The sequence below is a fragment of the Cervus canadensis genome, chromosome X, assembly GCF_019320065.1.
Source record: "Cervus canadensis isolate Bull #8, Minnesota chromosome X, ASM1932006v1, whole genome shotgun sequence".
Classification (NCBI taxonomy): Eukaryota; Metazoa; Chordata; class Mammalia; order Artiodactyla; family Cervidae; genus Cervus; species Cervus canadensis.
The window spans coordinates 49,947,445-49,970,823 of record NC_057419.1 but is presented as its reverse complement, the minus strand read 5'-3'; the positions used below and the strand labels follow the sequence as shown (position 1 = coordinate 49,970,823).

At 37.3% G+C, this 23,379-nt stretch overlaps 1 protein-coding gene and 1 non-coding gene across 2 annotated transcripts in view; both read left to right on the top strand.

Moving 5' to 3' along the window:
• ZNF41 (zinc finger protein 41) overlaps positions 1-23,076 on the top strand; it is a 41,958-nt gene extending 18,882 nt beyond the window's left edge. Inside the window, 4 exon segments of the mRNA XM_043459161.1 lie at positions 7,130-7,250; positions 7,515-7,610; positions 17,623-19,654; positions 19,656-23,076. Of these exon segments, the coding sequence (XP_043315096.1) occupies positions 7,130-7,250; positions 7,515-7,610; positions 17,623-19,654; positions 19,656-19,674 (2,268 nt within the window). The 3' untranslated portion in view covers positions 19,675-23,076.
• Positions 1,288-1,394, top strand: LOC122436076. The gene has a single exon (XR_006267848.1). It is a non-coding gene; the product is annotated as a U6 spliceosomal RNA (small nuclear RNA).
• Positions 23,077-23,379: the final 303 nt, after the last annotated feature.

Here is a 23,379-nt window from a genome sequence, read left to right as displayed (position 1 = left end):
CTTCTCAATTTATGTATTTATGTGTATGTTGTTATTGTTCAATCACTACATTGTGTCTGACTCTGTGACCCCATGAATGCAAAGGCTCCTCTGTCCACTATCTCCTGTAGTTTGCTCAGATTCATGTCCATTGAGTCAGTGATGCTATCTAACCATCTCATCCTCTGTAACCCCCTTCTACTTTTGCCTTCAATCTTGCCTAGCATCAGAGTCTTTTCCAATGAGTTGGTTCTTCACATCAGGTGTCCAAAATATTGGAGCTTCAGCTTCGGCATCAGTCCTTCCAATCAATTCAGGGTTGATTTCCTTTAGGATTGATTTGATCTCCTTGCAATCCAAGGGACTCTCAAGAATCTTCTCCAGCATCACAGTTTGAAAGCATCAATTCTCTACTAACATACCATTTGTAAATAGTTTCCCCAATTGTCACAATATGTCCTTTTTGGCATTTCTGCCCGATTTAGGATCCAATCCAGGCACATGCATTGTGTTTAGTTCTCATGTCCCTTTAGCCTTTTACCTGAAAGAGTTCTAGCCCTTCCTTGACTTTCACGACTGATCATATGGAAGAATGTCCCTCAATTTGGGTTTGTTTCTTGCTTCCTCATAATTAGATTCAGGTTATTCATTTTTGTCAGGAATATCACAGAAATGATGCTGTGTTCTCAGTGTGTCATATCAGCAAGCATTCAATAATAATTTGTCCTTTATTGATAATGTTAACTTTGATCACCTGGCTAAGATGCTGCCTGTCAAGTATTATATAAAGTTACTATCTTTCTTTTTGTAATTAATAACTATTGGAAAAAAAAATAACTATTGGGTTGGCCAAAAAGTTCATTCAAGTTTTTCTGTAACATTTTGTGGAAAACCCTGAATGAACTTTTTGGCCAACCCAATATTTCGTGGGAAAATACTTCAGGACTATGTGAATATCCTATTTCTCATGCTTTTGTCCATTGATTATAGCATCAAGCAATGATTCTTGCCTGTAGCAATTAATAACTGTGCTATTTTTCTAATGGCGTTTTTCTAATTCCATCATTTCTTCTATATTGATTAGTTGGCAGTCTCACATAAGGAAAAACATTCCTTGCTCTGAGTGCTGAAAGGACGATTATATGCCAGGCACAATGAGCGCACCTTGATTTACCATTTGTCACTAATTGGAACTAGAACTTCTTGGAGAAATGACTTACTCCTGGGTTAGAACAGAGAAAAGTACAAAATGATTATAGAATAACTCATTACGCTGGGAAGTAATGAAGCACTCAAAAGATGGGAACAGTGCTCACTTCGGCAGCACATATACTAAAATTGGAACGATACAGAGAAGATTAGCATGGCCCCTGCGCAAGAATGACACGCAAATTCATGAAGCGTTCCATATTTAAAAAAAAAAAAAAGATGGGAACATGTCAGAATGACACAGGAGCCACTTTTAAGGAGCTCCCTCTGGTCAAATCTGGGACAATTTGAGTAGCAAAAGAAATCATAATAGTGATAGATTATTATCTACTGAATAAAGTAGAAAGTGACGAGTCCCTATAATAGGTAGGTAGGTAGGTACACATGTAGGCAGATAAACAGGAAAGAAGTGAATGCTCCTTTTGTTTTTTTGTTTGTTTGTTTTTGTTTTTGGCTGTGCTGCGCAACTTGCAGGATCTCAGTTGTCTGACCAGGGATTGAACCCCGACCACAGCAGTGAAAGCCTGGAATCCTAACCATTAGACCACCAGGGAACCCCTGTGAAGGCTCCTTTTTAATAACATCTTGATCTTTTTTGCTACTCCAGTCTTTCTGAGGATAATTTATTAGTTTGTTAAAACTTTCTATTTGGAAATAATTATAAATTTACAGGAAGTTGTGAAGATGGTACAGAGAGGTCTCATGTAACCCTTTACCCAGTTCCCCCCAATGGTTACATCCTGTGTCTGAGTACAATCCTGTGTACAATTATCATAAGCAAGAAATTGACATTTCTGCAGTGTGCTTGTCATTCTCTGCCATTTTACACATGTGTAGATTCCTGTACAATAATCTGGATACAGAATTATTCCATCACTGTATAGGTCTCTACTGGTGTTGACATTTTATCAGTTAGAGTGAAGTGTAGAAAGCTTAGTTCCCGTTTAAGTCCCTTTACCCTCACCTGTTACTAATGTCTTAAATATTTCCTCTATGTACATGGAGATCCACATCATAAAAATGTTATACTTTTTGCTTTGACCTTCAAATGTAATTTAGAAAACCCAGCAGGAAAAGGAAAGTCTATTGTATTTATTCATATTTTTTCTTTTTCCATTTTTCTTCTTTCCTGATGTTGCAGGACTTCCTTTATCATCTCCTTCCTGTTTAAAAAGCTTCCTTTAAGGGTACATCTGCTGCCAACAGATTTTCTTAGTTCTCCTTCATCTGAGAATATCTTGATTTCTCCCTTTGTGTCTTCTTTCTTAGTAACAGCTTTATTCAGATATAATTCACCTACCATATAATTTACTCATTTAAAGTGTCCAATTCAGTGTTTTTTGTATGTTTATGGATATGTGCAACCATCACTGAAATCAATTTTAGAACATTTTCATCACCTCAGATAGAAACCTCATACCCTTTAGCCATCACTCTCCTCCACCTCACCTCCCTGCCTCCTCCAACAGTAAGCAATCACTAATATGCTTTCTGTCTCTATAGACTTCACTGTTCTGGACATTTCACATTAACTGAATCATACAACATGTGATCTTTGTGTCTGACATCTTTCACTCAGCATAATGTTTTCAAGGAACTCCCTCTGGCCAAGTCTGGGACAATTTGAATAGCAAAATAAATCATGATAATAATAGGTTATAACCCACTGAATAAACTAGAAAGTCACCAGTCCATATGATAGCTCAGTAGGTATATATGTAAGTAGGCAAAGAGGGAAGAAGTGTAGCATGGACATGTTGTAAGATGTATCAGTATTTCATTCCTTTTCATGGCTGAATAGTATTCCATTGTTCAAGTGTACCACATTTTGTTTATTCATTTATCAGCCAATGTACATTTGGATTGTCTCCACCCTTTGGCAGTTATAAGTAATACTGCCTGTAAACATTTGTGTACATGTTTCTTTTTCTCTTTTATTTTTATTAGTTGGAGGCTAATTACAATATTGTAGTGGTTTTTGCCATGTACATGTTTTTATGTGGACATATATTTTCATTTATCTCAAGTATACATACACCTAGGAGTAGAATTTCTGTTTAATCATTTGAGGAACTGCCAGACTGTTTTCTAAAGCAGCCACACTAGTTTACATTCCCACCAGCAGTGTGTGAAGTTTTCAATTTCTCCACATCCTCACCAGCACTTGTTATTATCTAAGTTTTTGGATCTAGCCATCCTAATGAGTATGAGGTAGTATCTCATTGTAGTTTTGATTTGCATTTCCTTGATAATTAATGATGCTAAGCATCTTTTCATATATTTATTTGCCATGATATTCCATTTCTTAAGGATAATTTTGCCAGGTATGAAACTCAGAGTGGACAGTTCTTTTCTTTCAGCACTTGAAAAATGTTGTGCCGCTTCTCTCTACCAAGGTTTCAGATGCTGTCAATGTATTTTTCCCCTATAGGTAAGGTATCATTTCTCTCTTGCTGACTTCAAGATTTTTTCTTTGTCTTTAGTTTTCTGAAGTTTGACTATAATGTGTCTTGGTATAATTTCTTTGGCTTATCCTTTTGGGGTTTGCTCAGCATCCTGAAACCTTGTTTATATCTTTTACAAAATTTGAGTAATTTTCAGCTATAATTTTTTCAAATACTTTTCAGCCCCATACTTTCTCCTCTCCCCTGGGACTCTGATGACATGAATGCCAGATCTTTTATTATAGTCTCAGATTTCCCTGAGGCTCTGCTCATTTTTTCCCATCAATTTTCTTTCTGTTCTTCAGATTGGATCATTTCTATTGTTTTATCAAGTTCTCTAATTCTTTCCTCTGTCTTCTCTATTCTGCTGTTGAGCTCATCCTTTGAGTATTAAAATTTTAGTTATATTTTTCAGTTCTGAAATTTTCATTCTGTTCTTCTTTATATCCTTTTTTATTATGAGACTATTTTTGCATTTAAATACATTGAAGCATTTTTATGGTGGCTACTTTACAATTGTTGATAATTCTAACATCTGTGTTATCTCAGTCTTTTCTCATTCCAGTTGAGATTTTCTTGCTTCTTCACATGATGCCTGATTTTCAGTTATGTCCTGGATATTTTGGGAACTCTGAGATTCTGGATACTATTTAAATCCTGTTTTTTAGCAAGCTCCCTCCAATACTGTTCTACAAAAAAAAGGAGAATCTCCTTTTTACTGCCAGGTGGAGGTGGAAGTTCAGGTCCCTACTTGGCTTCCTTTGACACCCCAGAGGGGACAAGCATCTTGCTGCTGCTGGGTGGATGTGGAATTTCATGCTCCGCACCAGACTATCTCTGACACCACCCTGTTGAGGAGACAAAAAAGGCACCTCATTACTGGGTTGGGGATAGAAGTTCAGGACCCCCCCAAATTTACAGTGGCCTAAATTTTCAGGGAGGGGCCTCATTATTCCCAGGCAGGGATGAAAACCAGGACTCCCTGTTCAGCCTTTACTGATGGGAATGGGGATGGGGCAGTAATTATCTAAATTTTTCTCCCTTATTACATTGCCCCTTTCCTGGTACTTTAGCTAGAGAGAGCAGACTTTCTTGGTGCTGTTTTTTATCTGCACCATTTGGCATTCTGGATTGCCAAATTCTCCATCACCGAGTCCAAGATACATGGAACAAAAAGAAAACTCAGAGAAATCACCACTGCATCACTCCTCAGGTTCCAAGGTCCCTAACCAGGTAACATCCTTCTTTCCAAGTGACAGTCTTCCTTGTTTAATATGTAATGTCCAGAGATCATAGCTGTACTTAGTACCAGAAATCGGGAGAATTCTGTCTATTCCATTTTGGACCCATTGGTAAATTTTAACTTAATTTTTAAATAAGTAATACATTCATATGGTTCTCTCCCCCAATCCTACAGATCTCCCTATCCAAAAAACCAGTCTTGATTGGTTGGTGGGTGTGTGGTATATGCTTAGAGATTACACAGATAAAAGCAACTAAGAAAATATCCTTGATATTTTCCCACAAAGTAGGTACTGTTATGTTACTGTTAACTTAAAACTTTTTATCATGAAATAGTACATACATTTTGAATAATGCTGCTGTAAATACCCTTGGACATGCCTCTTGTTGCACATGAGCACATATTCCAGTTGGGCATATTTCCATGGATGGAATCACTGTGTCCTTGGGTATGCATGCTGCAACATTACCAGGTGAAGCCAAAATGTTTTCCAATGTGGTCGTACCAATTTACGCCTCAATAAGACATATGAGAGTTCTCATTGCACAGTGTTTTCTTCAACACTTCATATTTCCAGTCTTTAAAAAATTTTTATTGAGGTGTAGTTGATTTGTAATAAATGTTTCAGGCGTACAACATAATGATTCACAGTTTCTAAAGATTATACTCCATTTATAGTTATTATAAAATATTGACTGTATTCTCTGTGCTGTGCAATATATCCTTGTTGCTTATTTATTCTATACATAGTAGTTTGTACCTCTTAATCCCTGCCCGTTACTTTGCCCCTCCTCACTTCCCTCTCCCCACCAGTAAACACTAGTTTATTCTCTATGTTTGTGAGTCTGTTGCTGTTTTGTTATATTCACTAGTTTGTTTTATTTTTTAGATTCCACATATAAGTGATATCATACAGTATTTGGCTTTCTCTGTCTGACTTACTTCACTTATCCTAATACCCTCCAAGTCCATCCATGTTGTTGCAAATGGCAGAATTCCATTCTTTTTTATGGCTGAGTAGTATTCCACTGTGTGTGTGTGTGTGTGTGTGTGTGTGTGTGTGTGTGTGTGTATTACTACATCTTCTTTATCCATTCCTCTGCAGATGGACACTTGGGTTTCCTCTATGCCTTGGATATTCTAAATAGTGCTGCTATGAACATTGGAGCACACATATTTTTTCAAATTAGTGTTTTCATTTTCTTTGGATATATACCCAGGAGTGGAACTGCTGAATCATTTGGTAGTTCTGTTTTTAGTTTTTTCAGGAATTCTTTTCCACAGTGGCTGTACCAATTAACCTTGATCTCAACAGCTGTATATAAGGGTACCTTTTCTCCACATCCTCGATATTGCCAGTCTTCTTCATTGAAGACATTGTAGAAGTTGTGTAATGGTAACTCATTACTTGAATGTACATTCTCTGGTTACTAAGGAGGTTGAACTCTTTTTGTGTTTATTAATGCCTTACATTTCCTCTTTCATAAAATGCTTGTTCAAATCTTTTGCCCACTTTTCTACTAGGTGGCCTCTTTTTTTAAAATTGGTTTCTAAGAGTTCTTTACATTTCTTTAGATAGGAGCCCTTTGCCAGTAATATTTATTGGAGATATCTTCTATTTGGTGAATTTTCTTTTTTTCTCTTATAATATGGTCTTTTAAAAATAGAAATTTTAAACTTTATTGTAGACAGATATCAATCTTTTCTTTATGGTTAGTGTTTTTTGCATCCTGTTTGAGAATTATTTTCACAATCCAAGATCGTGAAGATATTCATCTATACTGTTTTCTTCCTGTTACCTATTAAAGGTTTTACTGTTTTGCTTTTCCTCTCAATACATTTCTTTGAAATGCCTTTTAGACCCCTTTGTATCTTCTTATATTGGTTGTCCAAGTTTTTTTTTTTCAAGTTATTTTTTATTTTAGTCAATTCTATATTGCCATTGGCTGGCACATAATCAACCAATAAATGTATTACATATATAGTTTCTACATTAACTTGAGGACTTAAAGGGAGCTTATTTTTTAAAAAACAGGGACTGAATGAATAAGTGAATGAATGTAATACATAGTGAATGTCAAGATACTTTAATGTGTTTTTCTCTCACAAAATAAAATGCAAAACTGGGTGCTGAGTGAAAACCCTACATGATACATTATGGTAAAAATCATTAGAAACAACTAACTTCCTAGTCCTCTTTCCTCCATTGCCCAGTGCTCACCATGTCATCTTGAATGGGACTGTATTTTTACAGGTGTCATTCGAGGATGTCACTGTGGACTTCAGCCAGGAGGAGTGGCAGCACTTGGACCCTGTTCAGCGGTGCCTGTACCGGGATGTGACACTGGAGACCTACAGCCACCTGTGCGCAGTGGGTAAGCACAGCCGCCCTCTGCACTTTCCGGGGGCCTCAGAGAGGCTGCCTCCATTCTCTGCTGCTGAAAGCTCTGGGGCATCTAAAGTGTGTAACAGTGTCATCTTTGATTTGCCTGAGATTCTTCAGTCCTTTTACACTTCTGTGATTATTACTGTATTCTCAGGGAATGGGATTACTTTCCTGAAGAACAAATAGAAGCATGGCTGAACGGCCTAGAAACCCAATTTACTGGACCCAATCCTGTATCGTGTCCTGTTCACAGGTTACCAAGTTCCCAAACCAGAAGTCATCTTCAGACTGGAGCAAGGAGAGGAGTCATGGACATTGGGGAAAGAAACTCCACATCACAGCTGCTCAGGTGAGTAAGTGTGACCTGAGAAAATGGGGGATGTAGAGTAGATCTGTTTTTCTAGGAGAGGCTGATGCCTTTGAAAGGCTCTGAAGATAACCTGTCTTGAAGGCTCTAAACTTTTTTAGTCACTTGGAGAGAGTTGACAGAAGCCCCTTTAATGCCCGAGGGCCAACTCCCAAGTATGACCCTCGCCAATATCCACTGTCTTCTTTGCTTTTTGATAAAAGAGCTGTCTCTAACCTCTGTACCCTCTGTACTAGCACATATATAGCACCCTATCTTACTGGAGTGGGTTGCCATTTCCTTCTCTGGGGGATCTTCTCAACCCAGGGATTGAACCCACGTCTCTTATGTCTCCTGCATTGCAGGTGGATTCTTTATCACTAGTGCTACCTGGGAAACTATCTTACCTGGGAACTTTTATTCTTCCTACTCCACTCCCACCCTCTTATCTTAGGTTCTTTCCGTGTACATTCAGGTATTTTGATTTTTCTTCCCTTTTATTCTAATTCCTCATATCCATCCCTTATGCCTCCTCCCACTGGTAACAGATCTAATGTATTTGATCTTTGAATTTGTGTGGTATTCTCTTAAAGCCTAAAGTATGAGGTTACTTGTGGTTGTTGCTCAGCTGCTAAGTCGTGTCTAACTTTTTGTGACCCCATAGACTGCAGCATGCCAGGCTCTCCTGTCCTTTACTATCTCTGGAGTTTGCTCAGATTCATGTCCATTGAGTTGGTGATGCTATCTAACCATCTCATCCTCTGCCACCCCTTTTTCCTTTTGCCTTCAATCTTTTCCAACATCTGGGTCTTTTACAGTATGCTGTAAAATTATACACTATGTATATGTATATGTATATATGTATAAATATATGTATATATGTGTATATATGTACATATATATGTATATATGTATATGTATATGTATACACTATGCTGCATAGTATCCCACAGTGTGCCAAGACCACATCTTATTGAACCATTCATCCAATGGTGGAACCTAAGTTTTCATTAATGCCCATCTAAGAGAAACAATTCTACAATAAATTTCTACACAAATGTTCCTTTATAGAGTGTGAGATTTTCTCAGGGATGTATATAGAAAAGAGGGTTTGCCTGATCATTGTATATTCTCATCCTGAATTTGACCAAGCACCACTGTATTCTTCTTGAATTGGCTACACTAATCTATACTCCCAGAGTAGGGCACAGGATTCTTGCTTTCCTCGAGTTTCTGCCAACAATTAATAGCACCAAAGTTTCTCATTTTTTGGCCAACAATGGGTATAAAGTGGAATCTCATTTTTTATTTCTCATTTCTCCAGTACTTAGTTTGAGCATTTCGTCAGTGACCTGTTGTGTTCTCTTGAGTTTCACTCCTTTGAGTGACCTTGCTAATCTTCCCCTTGTTTTGATTAAATTTACTCGGGTTCATACTGATTTGCACCCAGTTTTTTTATTTTCCCGCTTTTCCAGGCATCTCCTCATTATCCTTATAAATGAGATTGCCCTATGGAGACTGTCTACTGTTCACCAGTCTTATATATATGCAGGGATTCATCCATCCTGAAATTCTGATGACTCTGCTTTTGACATCTCAAGTCTGTTTTTCCCTAGTACTTTTTAGTAATATATTCAGCTACTCAGAAAGTTCCCTTGAGATGTTTCTCTTACTACTCAATATATCAGAAATTGAAATCATTACCTCATATATCAAAAGCCATTCTCACCTTCCAACTTTTGTCATATTCTGTCAGTGTTTCTTAAATCTTTCAGTCATTTTTAATTAATCACTCTACAGTTCCTACTGCTTTTTCATTTTTGCAAATATCATTTTTAGTTCTCAATTCATCTTCTTAGTCCCCATCTTCTTAGTTCTAAAAGGTTGTTGCTGAGCCGTTAAAGATGCCAGGATTCTTGACCTCCGGAGGAGAGGAATTCAATCCAGGGCCAGTGTGATCACTCAGAGCTTTTGTGTGATCAAGTTTTATTAAAGTATAAAAGAGAGAAAGCTTCTAGTCTTTAGCCGGAAGTTATATAGCTACTAGCAAAGAGTCGGACACGACTGAGAGACTGAACTGAACTAAGCAAGCTGCTAATTAGAGAAAGGAAATGTCTCAAAACTCAGAGACTGGCACCAGGCCCCTCACCCACAACATGCATTTTGAAATAATATTGGCACAAGGTGAGTTGTCCCGGGCCATAAAACAATTGACATGAATCTTGAAGAAAGGCAGGTTTCCAAGCAAAGACATGGTCTCATTAACATAGCTTAAGAGAACATTTGCATGAGTAAAACATACTGGTTTGTCAAGTCGGTTCTGAGGCTTAGGCAGAACTGACTTGAAGACAGACAGAGTCTAGGGTAAATACATTCATTAACATAGCTTAAGAAAAACATTTCCATAAGCTCAACATTTGAGAAAAGTTAAATTCACGTGGAACTAGGTGTTGTCATGGCAGCACAGAATTTTAAAAGAAACCCCCTTTCAAATTTGTATAGAAAAGGGAAAAAACCTGACACTTGTAGTTTGTTTCCTCCTGCAGCTTAAGACAGAGATAAAAAATGTCTGACACTTGCAGCCTATTTCCTCCGTTTGGAGACCCCTAACCCTCTCAGTTCCATCCAAAACCAGCTCCATATTTTCTTATGCCTGGATTATAATTTTTCTATTACTGATTATAGTTGCTGATTCCATTCTTTTTATTAGTTCACTTCAAATGCTAATGACAGATTTCATTGCCTAAAATCTTTTTATTTATTTTGATGTTAGCTTTATGAAAAAAATCCTAATATTATTCACATATAACTGTTCATTCAAAAAGACAAACAACATGGCCATGTATTTCCAATTCAAATGTGTGTCTGTATGTTTTGTATAACCTTTGCGCAATTCCACTTTTAACATATCTTATGATTATATGAGGCTTATTTTTATTAATAATTCTATGAGTTTTGGGGAATTCCCTGACAGTTCAGTGGCTAGGACCCAGTGCTTTCACTGCTGAAGGCCTGAGTTCAATTCCTGGTCGGGGAATAAAAATCCCACAAGCCTCAGAGTGTGGACAAAATAAAATAATAATTCTATGAATTTTGACAAATGCATACAGTCATGTAACCACCACGATAATCAAGATATAGAACAAAAATTACCTCAGATCCTTTATTGTGTCACTCCTTCCCACTGCTTACAGACCTGGAAAATACTGATCTCTTTTCTGTCTCTCTAGTTTTGTCTTTTTCAGAATGTCATATAAATGGAATCATACAGTATGAAGCCTTTTGAGTCTGGCTTCTTTTACTTAGCATAATGCATTCAAACTTACTTCTACTGTTGTGTTTTCCATAGCTTGATTCCTTTTTATTGCTGAATAGTATTCCATGGCATGGATGTACCACAGTTCATCCATTCACCAACTGAAGGATATTTGTCAGTTTGATTAGTATATGTCTTGGTGTGTTCCTCCTTGGGTTTATCCTGCTTGGGATTCTCTGTGCTTCCTGGACTTGGTTGACTATTTCCTTTCCCAAGTTAGGGAAGTTTTTGGTTATTATCCCTTCAAATATTTTCATGGGTTCTTTCTCTCTCTCCTCTTTCTGGGACTCTGTATTGTGAGTGTTGGTGTGTTTAATGTTGTCCCAGAGGTCTCTTAGGCTGTCTTCATTTCTTTTCATTCTTTTTCTGTATTCTTTTTCTATATTTCTATATTTGTGGCTGTGATTTCCACCATTCTGTCTTCCAGGTCACTTATCCATTCTTCTGTCTCTGTTATTCTATATTGATTCCTTCTAGTGTATTGTTCATCTCTGTTTGTTCTTTAGTTCTTCTAGGTCTTTGGTAAACATTTCTTACATCTTCTCCATTCTTTTTCCAAAATCCTGGATGATCCTGGGTCATCTTTACTATCATTATTCTGAGTTCATTTTCTGGAAGGTTGCCTATCTCCACTTTGTTCAGTTGTTTTTCTGGGGTTTTATCTTATTCCTTCATCTGGGAGATAATCCTCTGCCTTTTCATTTTTTGATTAACTTTCTGTGATTGTGGTTTTCATTCTGGAGGCTTCAGTACTGTAGTTCTGTTTCTTCTGTCTGCCTTCCAGTGGATGAGGCTAAGAAGCTTGTGCAAGCTTCCTGATAGGAAGGACTGGTGGTGGGAAAAACTGGGTCTTGCTCTGGTGGGCAGGCTGTGCTCAGTAAAACTTTAATCTGATTGCCTGCTGATGGGTAAGGGCTGTGCTCCCCTCCTGGTAGTTGTTTAGGCTGTGGCGACCCAGCCCTAGAGTCTACAGGCTCTATGGTAGGGTGAATGCCAAACTCCCAAGAGGGTTCACACCAAGGGGCAACTCCCAGGACTGCTACTTCCAGTGCCCCCATTCCCATAGAAAGCCACTGCCGACCCACACCTGCAGAGGAGATCCCACAACACTAGCAGGTATGTCTGGTTCAGTCTCCTGTGGGGTCACTGCTCCTTTCCCCTGAGTCCTGCTGTGTACAGGATTTTGTGTGTGCCTTCTAAGAATGGAGTATGTTTCCCCCAGTCCTGTGGAAGTCCTGCAGTCAAATCCCACTGCCCTTCAATGTGAGATTCCCTGGGGATTCCTAGTCCCTTTGCCAGATCCCCAGGCTGGAAAGCCTGACATGGGGCTCAGAACCTTCACAACAGTGGGAAAGCTTCTTTGGTATTATTGTTCTCCAGTTTGTGGGTTGCCCACCTGGTGGGCATAAGATTTGATTTTTATCATGATTGCAATCCCTCTACTATCTTGTTGTGGCTTCTTTGTTTTTGGACATGGAGTATCTTTTTTGGTGGGTTGCAGTGTCCTCCTGTCAATGATGGTTTAACATCTAGTTGTGATTTCAGTGCTCTCACAGAGCATACACCCTTCTACTCTGCCATCTTCAATAATCTGAAGGATATTTGGATAGTTTCCAGTTTGGGTGATAATGAATAAAGATGCTATAAATATGTTTACATATTTTATGTGATGATGTGATTTCATTCACATGGGTAAATATCTATGAGTCAGACTGCTGGGTTGTATAATAAGGATATGTTAACTTTATTAAAAACTGCCAAATTGTTTTCCAAAGTGACTATAAGATTTTAAATTCTAGCCAGCTATGTATGAGAGTTCCAGTTGATCTACATTCTCACCAGCACTTGGAATTGTCCATTTAAAAAATTTTAGCCATTCTAACAGTAAGATAGTTGTATCTTACTGAGGTTTTAATTAGTATTTCCATAATATCTAATATTTGACATCTATATATCTTCTTTGGTGAAGTGTTTTTATAAATCTTTTGCCTAGTTTCTATAGGAAATATTGTTTTCTTATTGTTGAGTTTTAAAGTTCATTGTATATTCAGGACACAAGTTATTTATCAGATATGTGTCTTGCAAATTTTTTCTTTTTATTTTCTTATCAATATCTTTCATGGGGCATTTAAAATTTTAACAAAGTCTAATTTATCTTTTTTCTTGTTTTATGGATTGTGCTTTTGGTATTGCATCTAAGAAATCTTCACCTAATCCAAGGTCACAGAAAAATTAGGTTTTACATTTAGTTCTTTGATGCATTTTGCATTAATTTTTGTATGTGATTTAAAGTATGGATCAAAGTTTTGTGTTTGTTTTCTGTTTTTGCACATAGCTATTCAATCATTTCAGCATCATTTATTTAAAAACCATCCTTTCAACTGAAATGCCTTTGCACTTTTATTGATAATAAGTTGTCATATGTGTGTGGGTCTCTTACTAGACTCTTCATTCTGTTCCACTGAAGTATTCATCTGTCTTTACAGCATTCCCACACAGTCTTGATTACTGTAGCTAAGTAATAAATTTTAAATCATGTAGTATTAGTCCTCCAAGTTTGTTCTTTTTCAAATTCTTTTGGCTACTGTACTTTGTGTATCCATTTGAATTTTATAGTCATTTTTTTGTTGCTATGAAAGTGAGTTTTGATTGTGATTAAATTTAATCAGTTTGGAGGGAATTAACATCTTAATATTATCAACTCTTTCAGTTCAGATATATAAATGATTTGATACATTTATATATTGCAAACTGATTACCACCATAAGGTTAGCTACCACTTCCATCTTATCACAGTTACTATTTCTTTTTTGTGGTAAAAACATTTACGATCTACTCTCTAGGCAACATTCAAGTATATGATACAATATCATTATCTATAGTCCCCGTGCTGCATAATAGGTTCCCAGAACTTGTTCATCTCTTAATTGGAAGTTGGTGCTCTTTGACCAATATCTCCCCGTTCTCTCCACCCTCCAGTCCTCAGGAACCGCTACTCTACTCTGTTTCTCTGAGTCTGGCTTTTATAGATTCCATATACAAGTGATAATACCATGCAATATTTGTCTTTCTCTGACTTATTTCAGTTAGCATGATGCCCTCAATGTTCAGCCAAGTTGTAGCAAATGGTACAATGTCCTTCTTTTTCATGTATGATATTAGTAATATTCCATTTTATATGTACACCACATCTTTATCCATTCAGTGTTGACAGACACTTGGGTTGTTTTCATATCTTGCTGTTGTGAATAATGCTCTAGTGAACATGGGAGAGCAGATATCTCTAAGAGATCCTGATTTCAATTCCTTTGAATATATGCCCAGAAGTGGAATCGTGGGTCTACTTTGAATTTTTTGAGGAACCTCCATACTGTTTTTCACAGTGGCTGCACCAATTTACACTCCCACCAGCAGTGCACAAGGGTCCCCTTTTCTCCACCTCTTTGCCAACACTTGCTATTGCTTGTCTTTTTGATAATGACCATTCTAATAGATGTGAAGTGATATCCATTGCGGTTTTGACTTTCATTTCCCTGAGGATTACTGATATTGAGCACCTTTTCATGTAGCTATTGGTCATTTGCACAGATTCTTTGGAAAAATGTCTATTCAGTTTCTCTGCCCATTTTAATTGGTTTGTTTGTTTTTTTTTGTTTTTGCTTTTTTGCTATTGAGCTGTGTGTGTTCGTTATATATTTTGCTTATTAACTCCTTATCAGATATATGATTTGTAAATATCTTCTGCCATTCCAGAGGTTGCCTGTTCATTTTGTTAATTGTTTCTTTTGCTGTACATTTTTAATGTCTTCTTGATGTCTGCCATATTTGATAGTGTTTCCCTGATCTGATCCTACTCTGTGCTCTCTCTATCCAGATGATACATTTTCACCTTGTGATCAGATTTCACTATTTCATGAAATTGCTCTTAAGTACTCCAGAATGTATGGCTTTTTCTTTTTTCTCATCCTCCATCCCACAGGAACTCAGGGAAAACATAGGATTTTAGGCTGTGTGGTAACTGTGGCTTTTGTGTGAAGTGTTAGTTGCTCAATCATGTCTGACTCTTTGCAGACCCATGAACTATAGCCTGCCAATCTCCTCTGTCTATGGAGTTCTCTAGGTAAGAATACTGGAGTGGGTAGCCATTCCCTTCTCCAGGGGATCTTCCCAACTCAAGGATCAAACCTGGGTCTCCTGCATTACAGGTGGATTCTTTACATCTGAGCCACCAGGTAGGCCCCCAACTAAGGCTTTTACTTGTATGTTTTTAGAAAGCTCCCAGAATTAAGAGCCTACTTCTCAGATTCACAGACATAGAGAACATATTTGTGGTTGCCAGGTGGAGGAGGGGTGGACTAGGAATTTGGGATTAGCAGATCAAACTATTATATATAGGATGGAAAAATAGCAAGGTCCTACTGTATAGCACTTGGAACTATATTCAATAGCCTATGATAAACCATAATGAAAAAAGAATTTTTTAAAAAATCCATTCTTACACTGAAGAAAGAAAGCCAGTTTCTTATTGCATAACTTAGGGCCTAATCAGGGCAAGAAACCAGATACTAACTTGAACAGGAAAAGTTTAGCATTAATTATTGGCTGTTGTGGGACTGAAGTAATAAGGGATTAGCCAGTAAGAGTAAAGAGAACTCTAATGAGTAAAGAAATAGCAGATGAGTGTGTGAGAGTACCTCAAGGGCTATGAAGGAACACCCAAAGAAGAGCCTCCTCTGCTTCCCACAGATGAATACAGACCTTATAGGGAGGACATATCCATGGCTCATGGCATGGCAGAAGAGTTGCTATTGTGCTGCACTGGTGGAACTTGCTGGAAATCTGTCCTCTTTGGTTCCAGAAAAAGCTGATCATGGGGCAGTGTCTCATTGGAAATATTCCACTGCAAATCATCTGAGAGGAGTGCCAGAAGTGCTGGGTGCTTCTGGCTGCAAAGAATTGCAGAAGCTGGGTTCTTGGGAAGCCATAGGAGCAGCAGGAGTTGGGTGCTAAAGAAATCACCTGCACTTCAAGATCTAGGTGCCTGGGAAACTGCATGTGCATCAGGAGCCAGATGCTGCTGAAGCCACCACACTTCTGGAGCCTGGTGCTAAACAAGCTGCCCTTGCTGGAGGAGCCTACTGAGTGAGCTCACTAGAACCAGGAAGCAAAACCCCTTCTTCCAGTGCTTCTCCATCACCCTGTATTGACAAGGTTCAACATCATGCCAGCTACCAAAGGAAAAGAGACTCAGATCCATTTTTGTAGAGTGGGCAAGGAGGTGTGATTCGGGGTTAAAAGGCAATAAATTGATAGCTGGAGCACTTATTCTTCAATTTTTCTGAAGCAAAGCATGGAGAATATTTATTAAACTTAAATTTATTGAATTTGGAGAGATAGTCAGAGGAAGGTACTTTGTTCTCTTTCAGAAGGATTCTCCAAGTGTATGCTCAGAGGAATTCAAAAGACCATAGATTTTATTTAGAAAGGGAAGATAACTGCATGAAATGTTCATAATTTCAGCCTTTGTGTGTTAATTCTTTATATTATAACAGAATTGTGCCAAATTGAGTATCAGTATGAGTGGTACCATATCTAGCTTTATACATTCATAACAGACATTCTTTTATACACCTCCCTAGAGGTGTACTGAAATTAGAGCTGATATCAAGGACAATACATTTTGAATATGCACAGAGGAGCAAAGCAACAAGCTTAATATAGCTATATCCTCTCTTACATAAGCAATCTCAGGTGAATGGGTCCATTCAACAAATCAACTCTGATCCTGTTGGGTTATTCGGGAACCATGTTCCAAGTTATTGCTCTGCCATCTCCTAGGCCATTGTTGTCAGCTGGGTGTTGATATTGGGTCATTGTTGAGTCCTCTGGGCTGGGGAAGGGAGAAATGGAGGTTTGCCCACTGTCTTAAGGCCTGGTCGAGGTGCAGCAAATTTCACTTCTGCTCACACTCTGCTGGTAAGAACAAAGTGAGATTGGTAAAGGCAGTGCCCAGCTATGTTCTATTTCTGTAAAAGAAGAAGTGAATAGATAACTGGTGGATGGCTTGCAGTCTGTACCATAGATGGATGGCTTGCCTTATTTGACAGTTGTTGAAAGCATATGTTTTTCCTATAGATATAGAGGAATTGGTATTTGAGGACTATAAATTTAATGGAGATGCTCATAATAATTCAGAGGGAAAAACAAAAGGAAGCAGAGAGATTATGAAGTTTTTAGAGCTAATGTATAATAAGGACATGCATTCTGGAATATTTCTTCCTTTCATGCTTCACCCATAACAGACTTCAGTTTCTTCTTCTGATTACCCTACTCACTCTCCTGACTTCCTACATAGTGGATATGGATTCCCAAGGTTCAAACCCCATCTCTTACTTATTTAGCTGTTTGATCTTCAGCAATTTACATAACTTCTCTGTGCTTCTGTTCTCTCATCTGTGAAACATGATTGATAATGATAGCTACCCATTAGGGTTTAGTGAAGATTAAATGAGCTATTTTGTGTAAAACACTTGGAAATAATACCTGGTACATAATAAATGGTATATAATTGTTTTGCATATATTAAGTGTTCTAGAAGAATTTTCATTGTCATATGGACTCTTCCATTTCTTTGTTCATCCTGTCCAAACTTCATGATAACTGTTCTGGAGTCATTTTCATTTTTTTCTTTCTTTTTAGATGAGGATATTGGGCAAACTCAACAACAGATAATTTCTGGAGAAGTTTCATTCCACTGTGAGAAAATTGGTCAATCCATAGGAAAAGATTCATTGTGTTCCATTTTAGAAGAACTATGGCAAGGTAATGACCAGCTAGAAAGAAATCAAGAAAACCAAAATAACCCTTTAAGTCATGTGAAAGTATTGACTAAGGAGAGGGACTATGAATTTAAAAACATTGAAAAAATAATTCATGTGAGTACCAGGCTTGTTCCTTCAATTAAAAGACTCCATAACTTTGATACATTTGGAAAAAGTTTGAAGCATACTTTAAATTTATATAATCACAATAAAAGCAATGCAACAAAGAACTTTGATAAGATTTTTGGAAATGGTAACAATTTTGCACATAGCTCTTCCTTTACTAAGAATGAGAATGCTAATACAGGAGCAAACTCCTATGAACTTAATCAATGTGAAAAACATCTTGACCACAAACAAGTTCTTGCCCACCATCAGAAAATTCATACTGGAGAGAAACTTTATGTATGTACTGAATATGTGAAGACCTTTACCCAGGAGTCACATCTTTTTGAGCATCAGAGTATTCATGCTGGAGAAAAATCCCATGAATGCAATAAGGATGAGAATATCTTCACTCAGAAACCACAAATTGAGGTACCTCAAAGTGTTTACACAAGAGAGAAACCTTTTATATGTATTCAATGTGGGAAGGCTTTTACCCTTAGGTCAAACCTCATTACACATCAGAAAATTCATACTGGACAGAAACCCTATAAATGCAGTGAATGTGGAAAAGCCTTTTTCCACAGATCATATCTCTTTAGACACATGAGAATTCATACAGGAGAAAAACCTTATGAATGCAATGAATGTGGAAGAGGATTTTCTCAGAATTCCGACCTCAGTATACATCAGAAAACTCATACTGGAGAGAAGCACTATGCATGCAGTGAATGCGGGAAAGCCTTCACGAGAAAATCAGCACTCAGGATGCATCAGAGAATTCACACAGGAGAAAAACCCTATATATGCACTGAATGTGGAAAGGCCTTCATCCAGAAATCCCATTTCAATACACATCAGAGAATTCATACTGGAGAAAAGCCTTATGAATGCAGTGACTGTGGAAAATCATTCATTAAGAAATCACAGCTCCATGTGCATCAAAGAATTCATACAGGAGAAAAACCCTATATATGCACAGAATGTGGAAAGGTCTTTACTCATAGGACAAATCTCACCACACATCAGAAAACTCATACTGGAGAAAAGCCATATATGTGTGCCGAATGTGGGAAGGCTTTCAGCGATCAGTCAAATCTCATTAAACACCAGAAAACTCATACTGGAGAGAAACCCTATAAATGCAATGGCTGCGGAAAGGCCTTCATATGGAAGTCACGCCTCAAAATACATCAGAAATCTCATATTGGAGAGAGACACTATGAATGCAATGAATGTGGAAAAGCCTTTATCCAGAAATCAACACTCAATGTGCATCAGAGAATCCATACAGGAGAAAAACCCTATGCTTGTCCTGAATGTGGGAAGGCCTTCATCCAAAAATCACACTTCATTGCACACCATAGAATTCATACTGGAGAGAAGCCTTATGAATGCAGTGACTGTGGGAAATGCTTCACAAAGAAGTCACAACTCCGAGTGCATCAAAAAATTCACACAGGAGAGAAACCCAACATATGTGCTGAATGTGGAAAGGCTTTCACTGACAGGTCGAATCTCATAACACACCAGAAAATCCATACTAGAGAGAAACCCTATAAATGTAGTGATTGTGGAAAAACCTTCACCTGGAAATCACGCCTCTCTATCCATCAGAAATCTCATACTGGAGAGAGACGCTTTGAATGCAGTAAATGTGGGAAAGCTTTCATCCAGAAAGCAACACTAAGTATGCATCAGATAATTCACACAAGAAAGAAAGCTTATGCTTGCACACAATGTCAGAAGGCCTTCACAGACAGATCAAATCTTATTACACATCAGAAAGCTCATAGTGAAGAAAAACTATAAATCCAGTGACTGAAAATACCTTCAGCTGGAAATCATAATGGAATGTGCATCAGCTGTCTCACAGTGGCGACAAGGAGTGCCTGATGCTGCAATCATTGCACAGGGGGAGTAGATATGACAGACTACAAATGGCTTAAGTGAACAGAAGGTCAACAAAGCCAAGTATTCTTTAGTCAGGTGGAATACAAGTTGATATGCAATTATATGTGTAGGGAGCCACTTTGGTAAAGCATTTGAGCAATAGCCCTGGTTGGTTTCATGATTCACACAGACACTCTCATTCTCCTGCAAATGGTAGAGACCCCAGGAGATGACTTGTAATCTCTTATGCTTCACTTTTTGGATAAAGGGCTTTATAAATTCAGCACTGATTTGTTCTTCACACCCTAAAATGTAAAACTACTCAATACTGACCAATTTTTTTTCCAAATTTCTAGTGTGGGGAGAAGAGCATTCATTGTCCAAACATTTCTAAGGCATTGAAGTCAAGGCAAAAACCAATTTGGGGATGTATTAATAGATCTATGAGTAGAAGCTGGAAGTTTTTTGATAATTGACATTTAAGACATGGAAAAGATTGCCCTGAGGAAGCACTCTTTTTCTTCCCTTTGAAACATCACCATATTTTTAAAATATGAAATAAAATTTTTAAATTTAATCTCTGACTTTATGCATTGGCAAATTAAGCATAGCTCTAGCCTGTGTTACAGGAATGTAGTTATTAAATGTTACATATGCCTAAAGGTGGCAGTTGTTCCCTTATCAATTCCATGCCGTGGCAGCAGGTGATTCACACTTGAAAGTAGTGAGCATACCTTCTAATCTGTACTCCCAAAGCTATCATTTAGGTAAGCTGCAGACCATAAACTTCTAATTCCCTTAGTAACTGAACCTAAGACAATGAAACTGAGCCACAGCACTCTGGACTTCCACTGAAGCTTCTGCTTTCTTTGGGATTCCTGTTTGAAAAACAACAGTTAAGAAATTGGGTTTCAATACATAAAATGGTGGGTTTTCTTCCAAGTTAGTTAATTTGATATATTCATTTTATGTGCACATTGAGAGTAATTTTATGTGGATTGCTATGTGATAAAGTCATGTTGCATTAGTTATTTAGCCTAAGATATGATTATAATTATAGTTGAATAACTGGAAGACTTCTCTAAAAAGAGCACTGCTTTTTTTAAGCACTGATATGTAAACACTTTCTTGTTTTTAATTAAAAAAATTTTACAATACTCAAAAGGGGCTTTCTTTCTAGCATGTAGTTTTATTTTGTTTTTAAACTTTTTAATTAAAGTATAATACATACTGAAAATGCATATATCATAAGCATACAGTTCAATGAATTCTAACAAACTGAACACACTCAGATCAAGAAACAGAACATGACTAGCACCCCAGAAAAACTCCCTGTCCTCCCTTCCAGGTCTTATTGTCCACCTCCCCCACTAGGTAAGCACTATCTTGACTTAAATAGTTTAGTCTGCTTGGTATTTTGTATAAATTCATTTGGTAGTTATATTTCATATATTGGTAATGTACTCTTAAGTATCTGTCTTCTTTCATTCACATTATAAATGTGAGATTTGTCCATATTGTTAAATGTAGTTGTAGATAATTCATTCTTATTGTCATGTTAAATTACACTCTGTGAATATTCAACGATATATTTATCCATTCTATTGTTAATGGACATTTGTGTTGTTTGCAGCTTAGAGCTATTGGAAATAGTGCTCGTATAAATATTTTAGTACCTATCTATTGGTGAACATATTTATGAACTCTGTTAGGCGTATATCTAGGAGTTGAACTGCCAGATTATATTGTATCCATATGCTCAGCTAGTTTATGAAACTGGTTTTCCAAAGTGACTGCACCAATGTACACTCCCACCAGCATAGTATATGAGTTCTAGTTGCTCCTTGGCAATACTTGGTATTTTCCATCTTTTTTTTTTAAACTATAGCCATTATGCTGGATGTATAGTGATATCTCAGTGTGATTTAATTTTTATTTTCTTATCCTTCAACCCCACCACAGTATCTTGCCAAGACAGTTGCCTGATATCTCGGATCTGAAACTTATGCATGGTTCTCATGTGACTGTACCATTTTACATCTCACCAACAATAGTAAGCAATTAGTAACTTTAAATATTCCCACACAAAAATGCCCAAAGCTTGATGGTTTGACTGGTTGAGTGCATTAAACATTTGAGTAGAAATCTTTCAGAAAATAGAGGAGGAAGGAACACTCCCCAGTTCTACGAGGCCAGGATTACCCTGATACTTAAGCCATACAAATGTATCACAAGAAAACTACAAGCAACATTTCTCGTGAATATAGATGTAAAAATCTGCAACAAAATATTAGCAAATTGAGTCCAGCAACATATAAAAGGATTATACATCATGACCAAATGGGATTTATTTCAGTGATGCAAGACTGCTTGCTTCAACATTCAAAAATCCGTCGATGCAATCTACCGTATTATATATACAGGGTAAAAAAAAAAAAAGAAAAATCATATAAAGCACATAATCTACATATTGAATACAACTTTATCAAATTTCCAGCAGGCTTTCTTCCCAAGAAATTGATTAGCCAATCCTAAAATTTATATAGAAATAGAAAAGACCAAAAATAGCAAATAAGAATTTGCCAAAAAGCAAAATAGAAGAACAGTAACTTCCCAATTTCTTGATTACAGTAATCAAGACAGTATAGTACTAGTGTAGGGAGAGAGAGAGAGATCAATGGAATAGAAAAGAATCCAGGAATAAACTCTGATACTTACGGTAAACATAGTTTTTTACAAAAATGTGAGGGCAATTCATTGGGAAAAGAAAAGTCTTTTCAACATTTGGTGCAGGAATGATTACATATCCATATGCAAAAAGATGAATCTAAATCTTAATTCACATCATACTAAAAATTAACTAAAAGTGTATCAGAGATGGAAATAAAAAAGCTAAAACTACAAAAGGTTTAGCAGAAAACAGCAGAAAAATCTCTGTGATCTTGTATTAGGCAAGGAATTCTTAAATACAACACCAAGAGCATGATCCATAAAGAAAAAATGATAAATTAGACTTCATCAAAACTAAAAAGGTTCAAACTTCAAAAGATACCATTAAGAAAATGAAAAGACAAAGCACAGACTGGGAGCAAACATTTATCTGATAAAGAACTTGTATCTGGAATATATAAAGCACTCTTACAACTCAATAAAAAGAAGACACACAACCCAGTTTACAATCAGGCAGAAGATTTGAAGAGATAAGTTTACCAAATACATATTTGAGCTTCCCTGGTAGCTCATCTGATAAAGAATCTGTCTGCAATGCCGGAGACCCTGGTTCAATTCTTGGGTCAGGAAGATCCCCTGGAGAAGGGATAGGCTAGCCACTCCAGTATTCTTGGGCTTTCCTGGTGATTCAGATGGTAAAGAATCCGCCTGCAATGCAGGAGACCTGGGTTCAGTTCCTGGGTTGGGAAGATCCCCTGGAGGAGGGCATAGCAACCCACTCCAGTATTCTTGCCTGGAGAATCCCCATGGACAGAGGAGCCTGTCAGGTTATAGTCCATAGGGTCACAAAGAGTCAGACAAGACTGAGCAACTAAGCACAGCACAGCATATATATTTGTGTGTACACACACACATGAATAAACATGTGAAGAGATGCCCAACATCATTAGGCATTAGAGAAATTCTA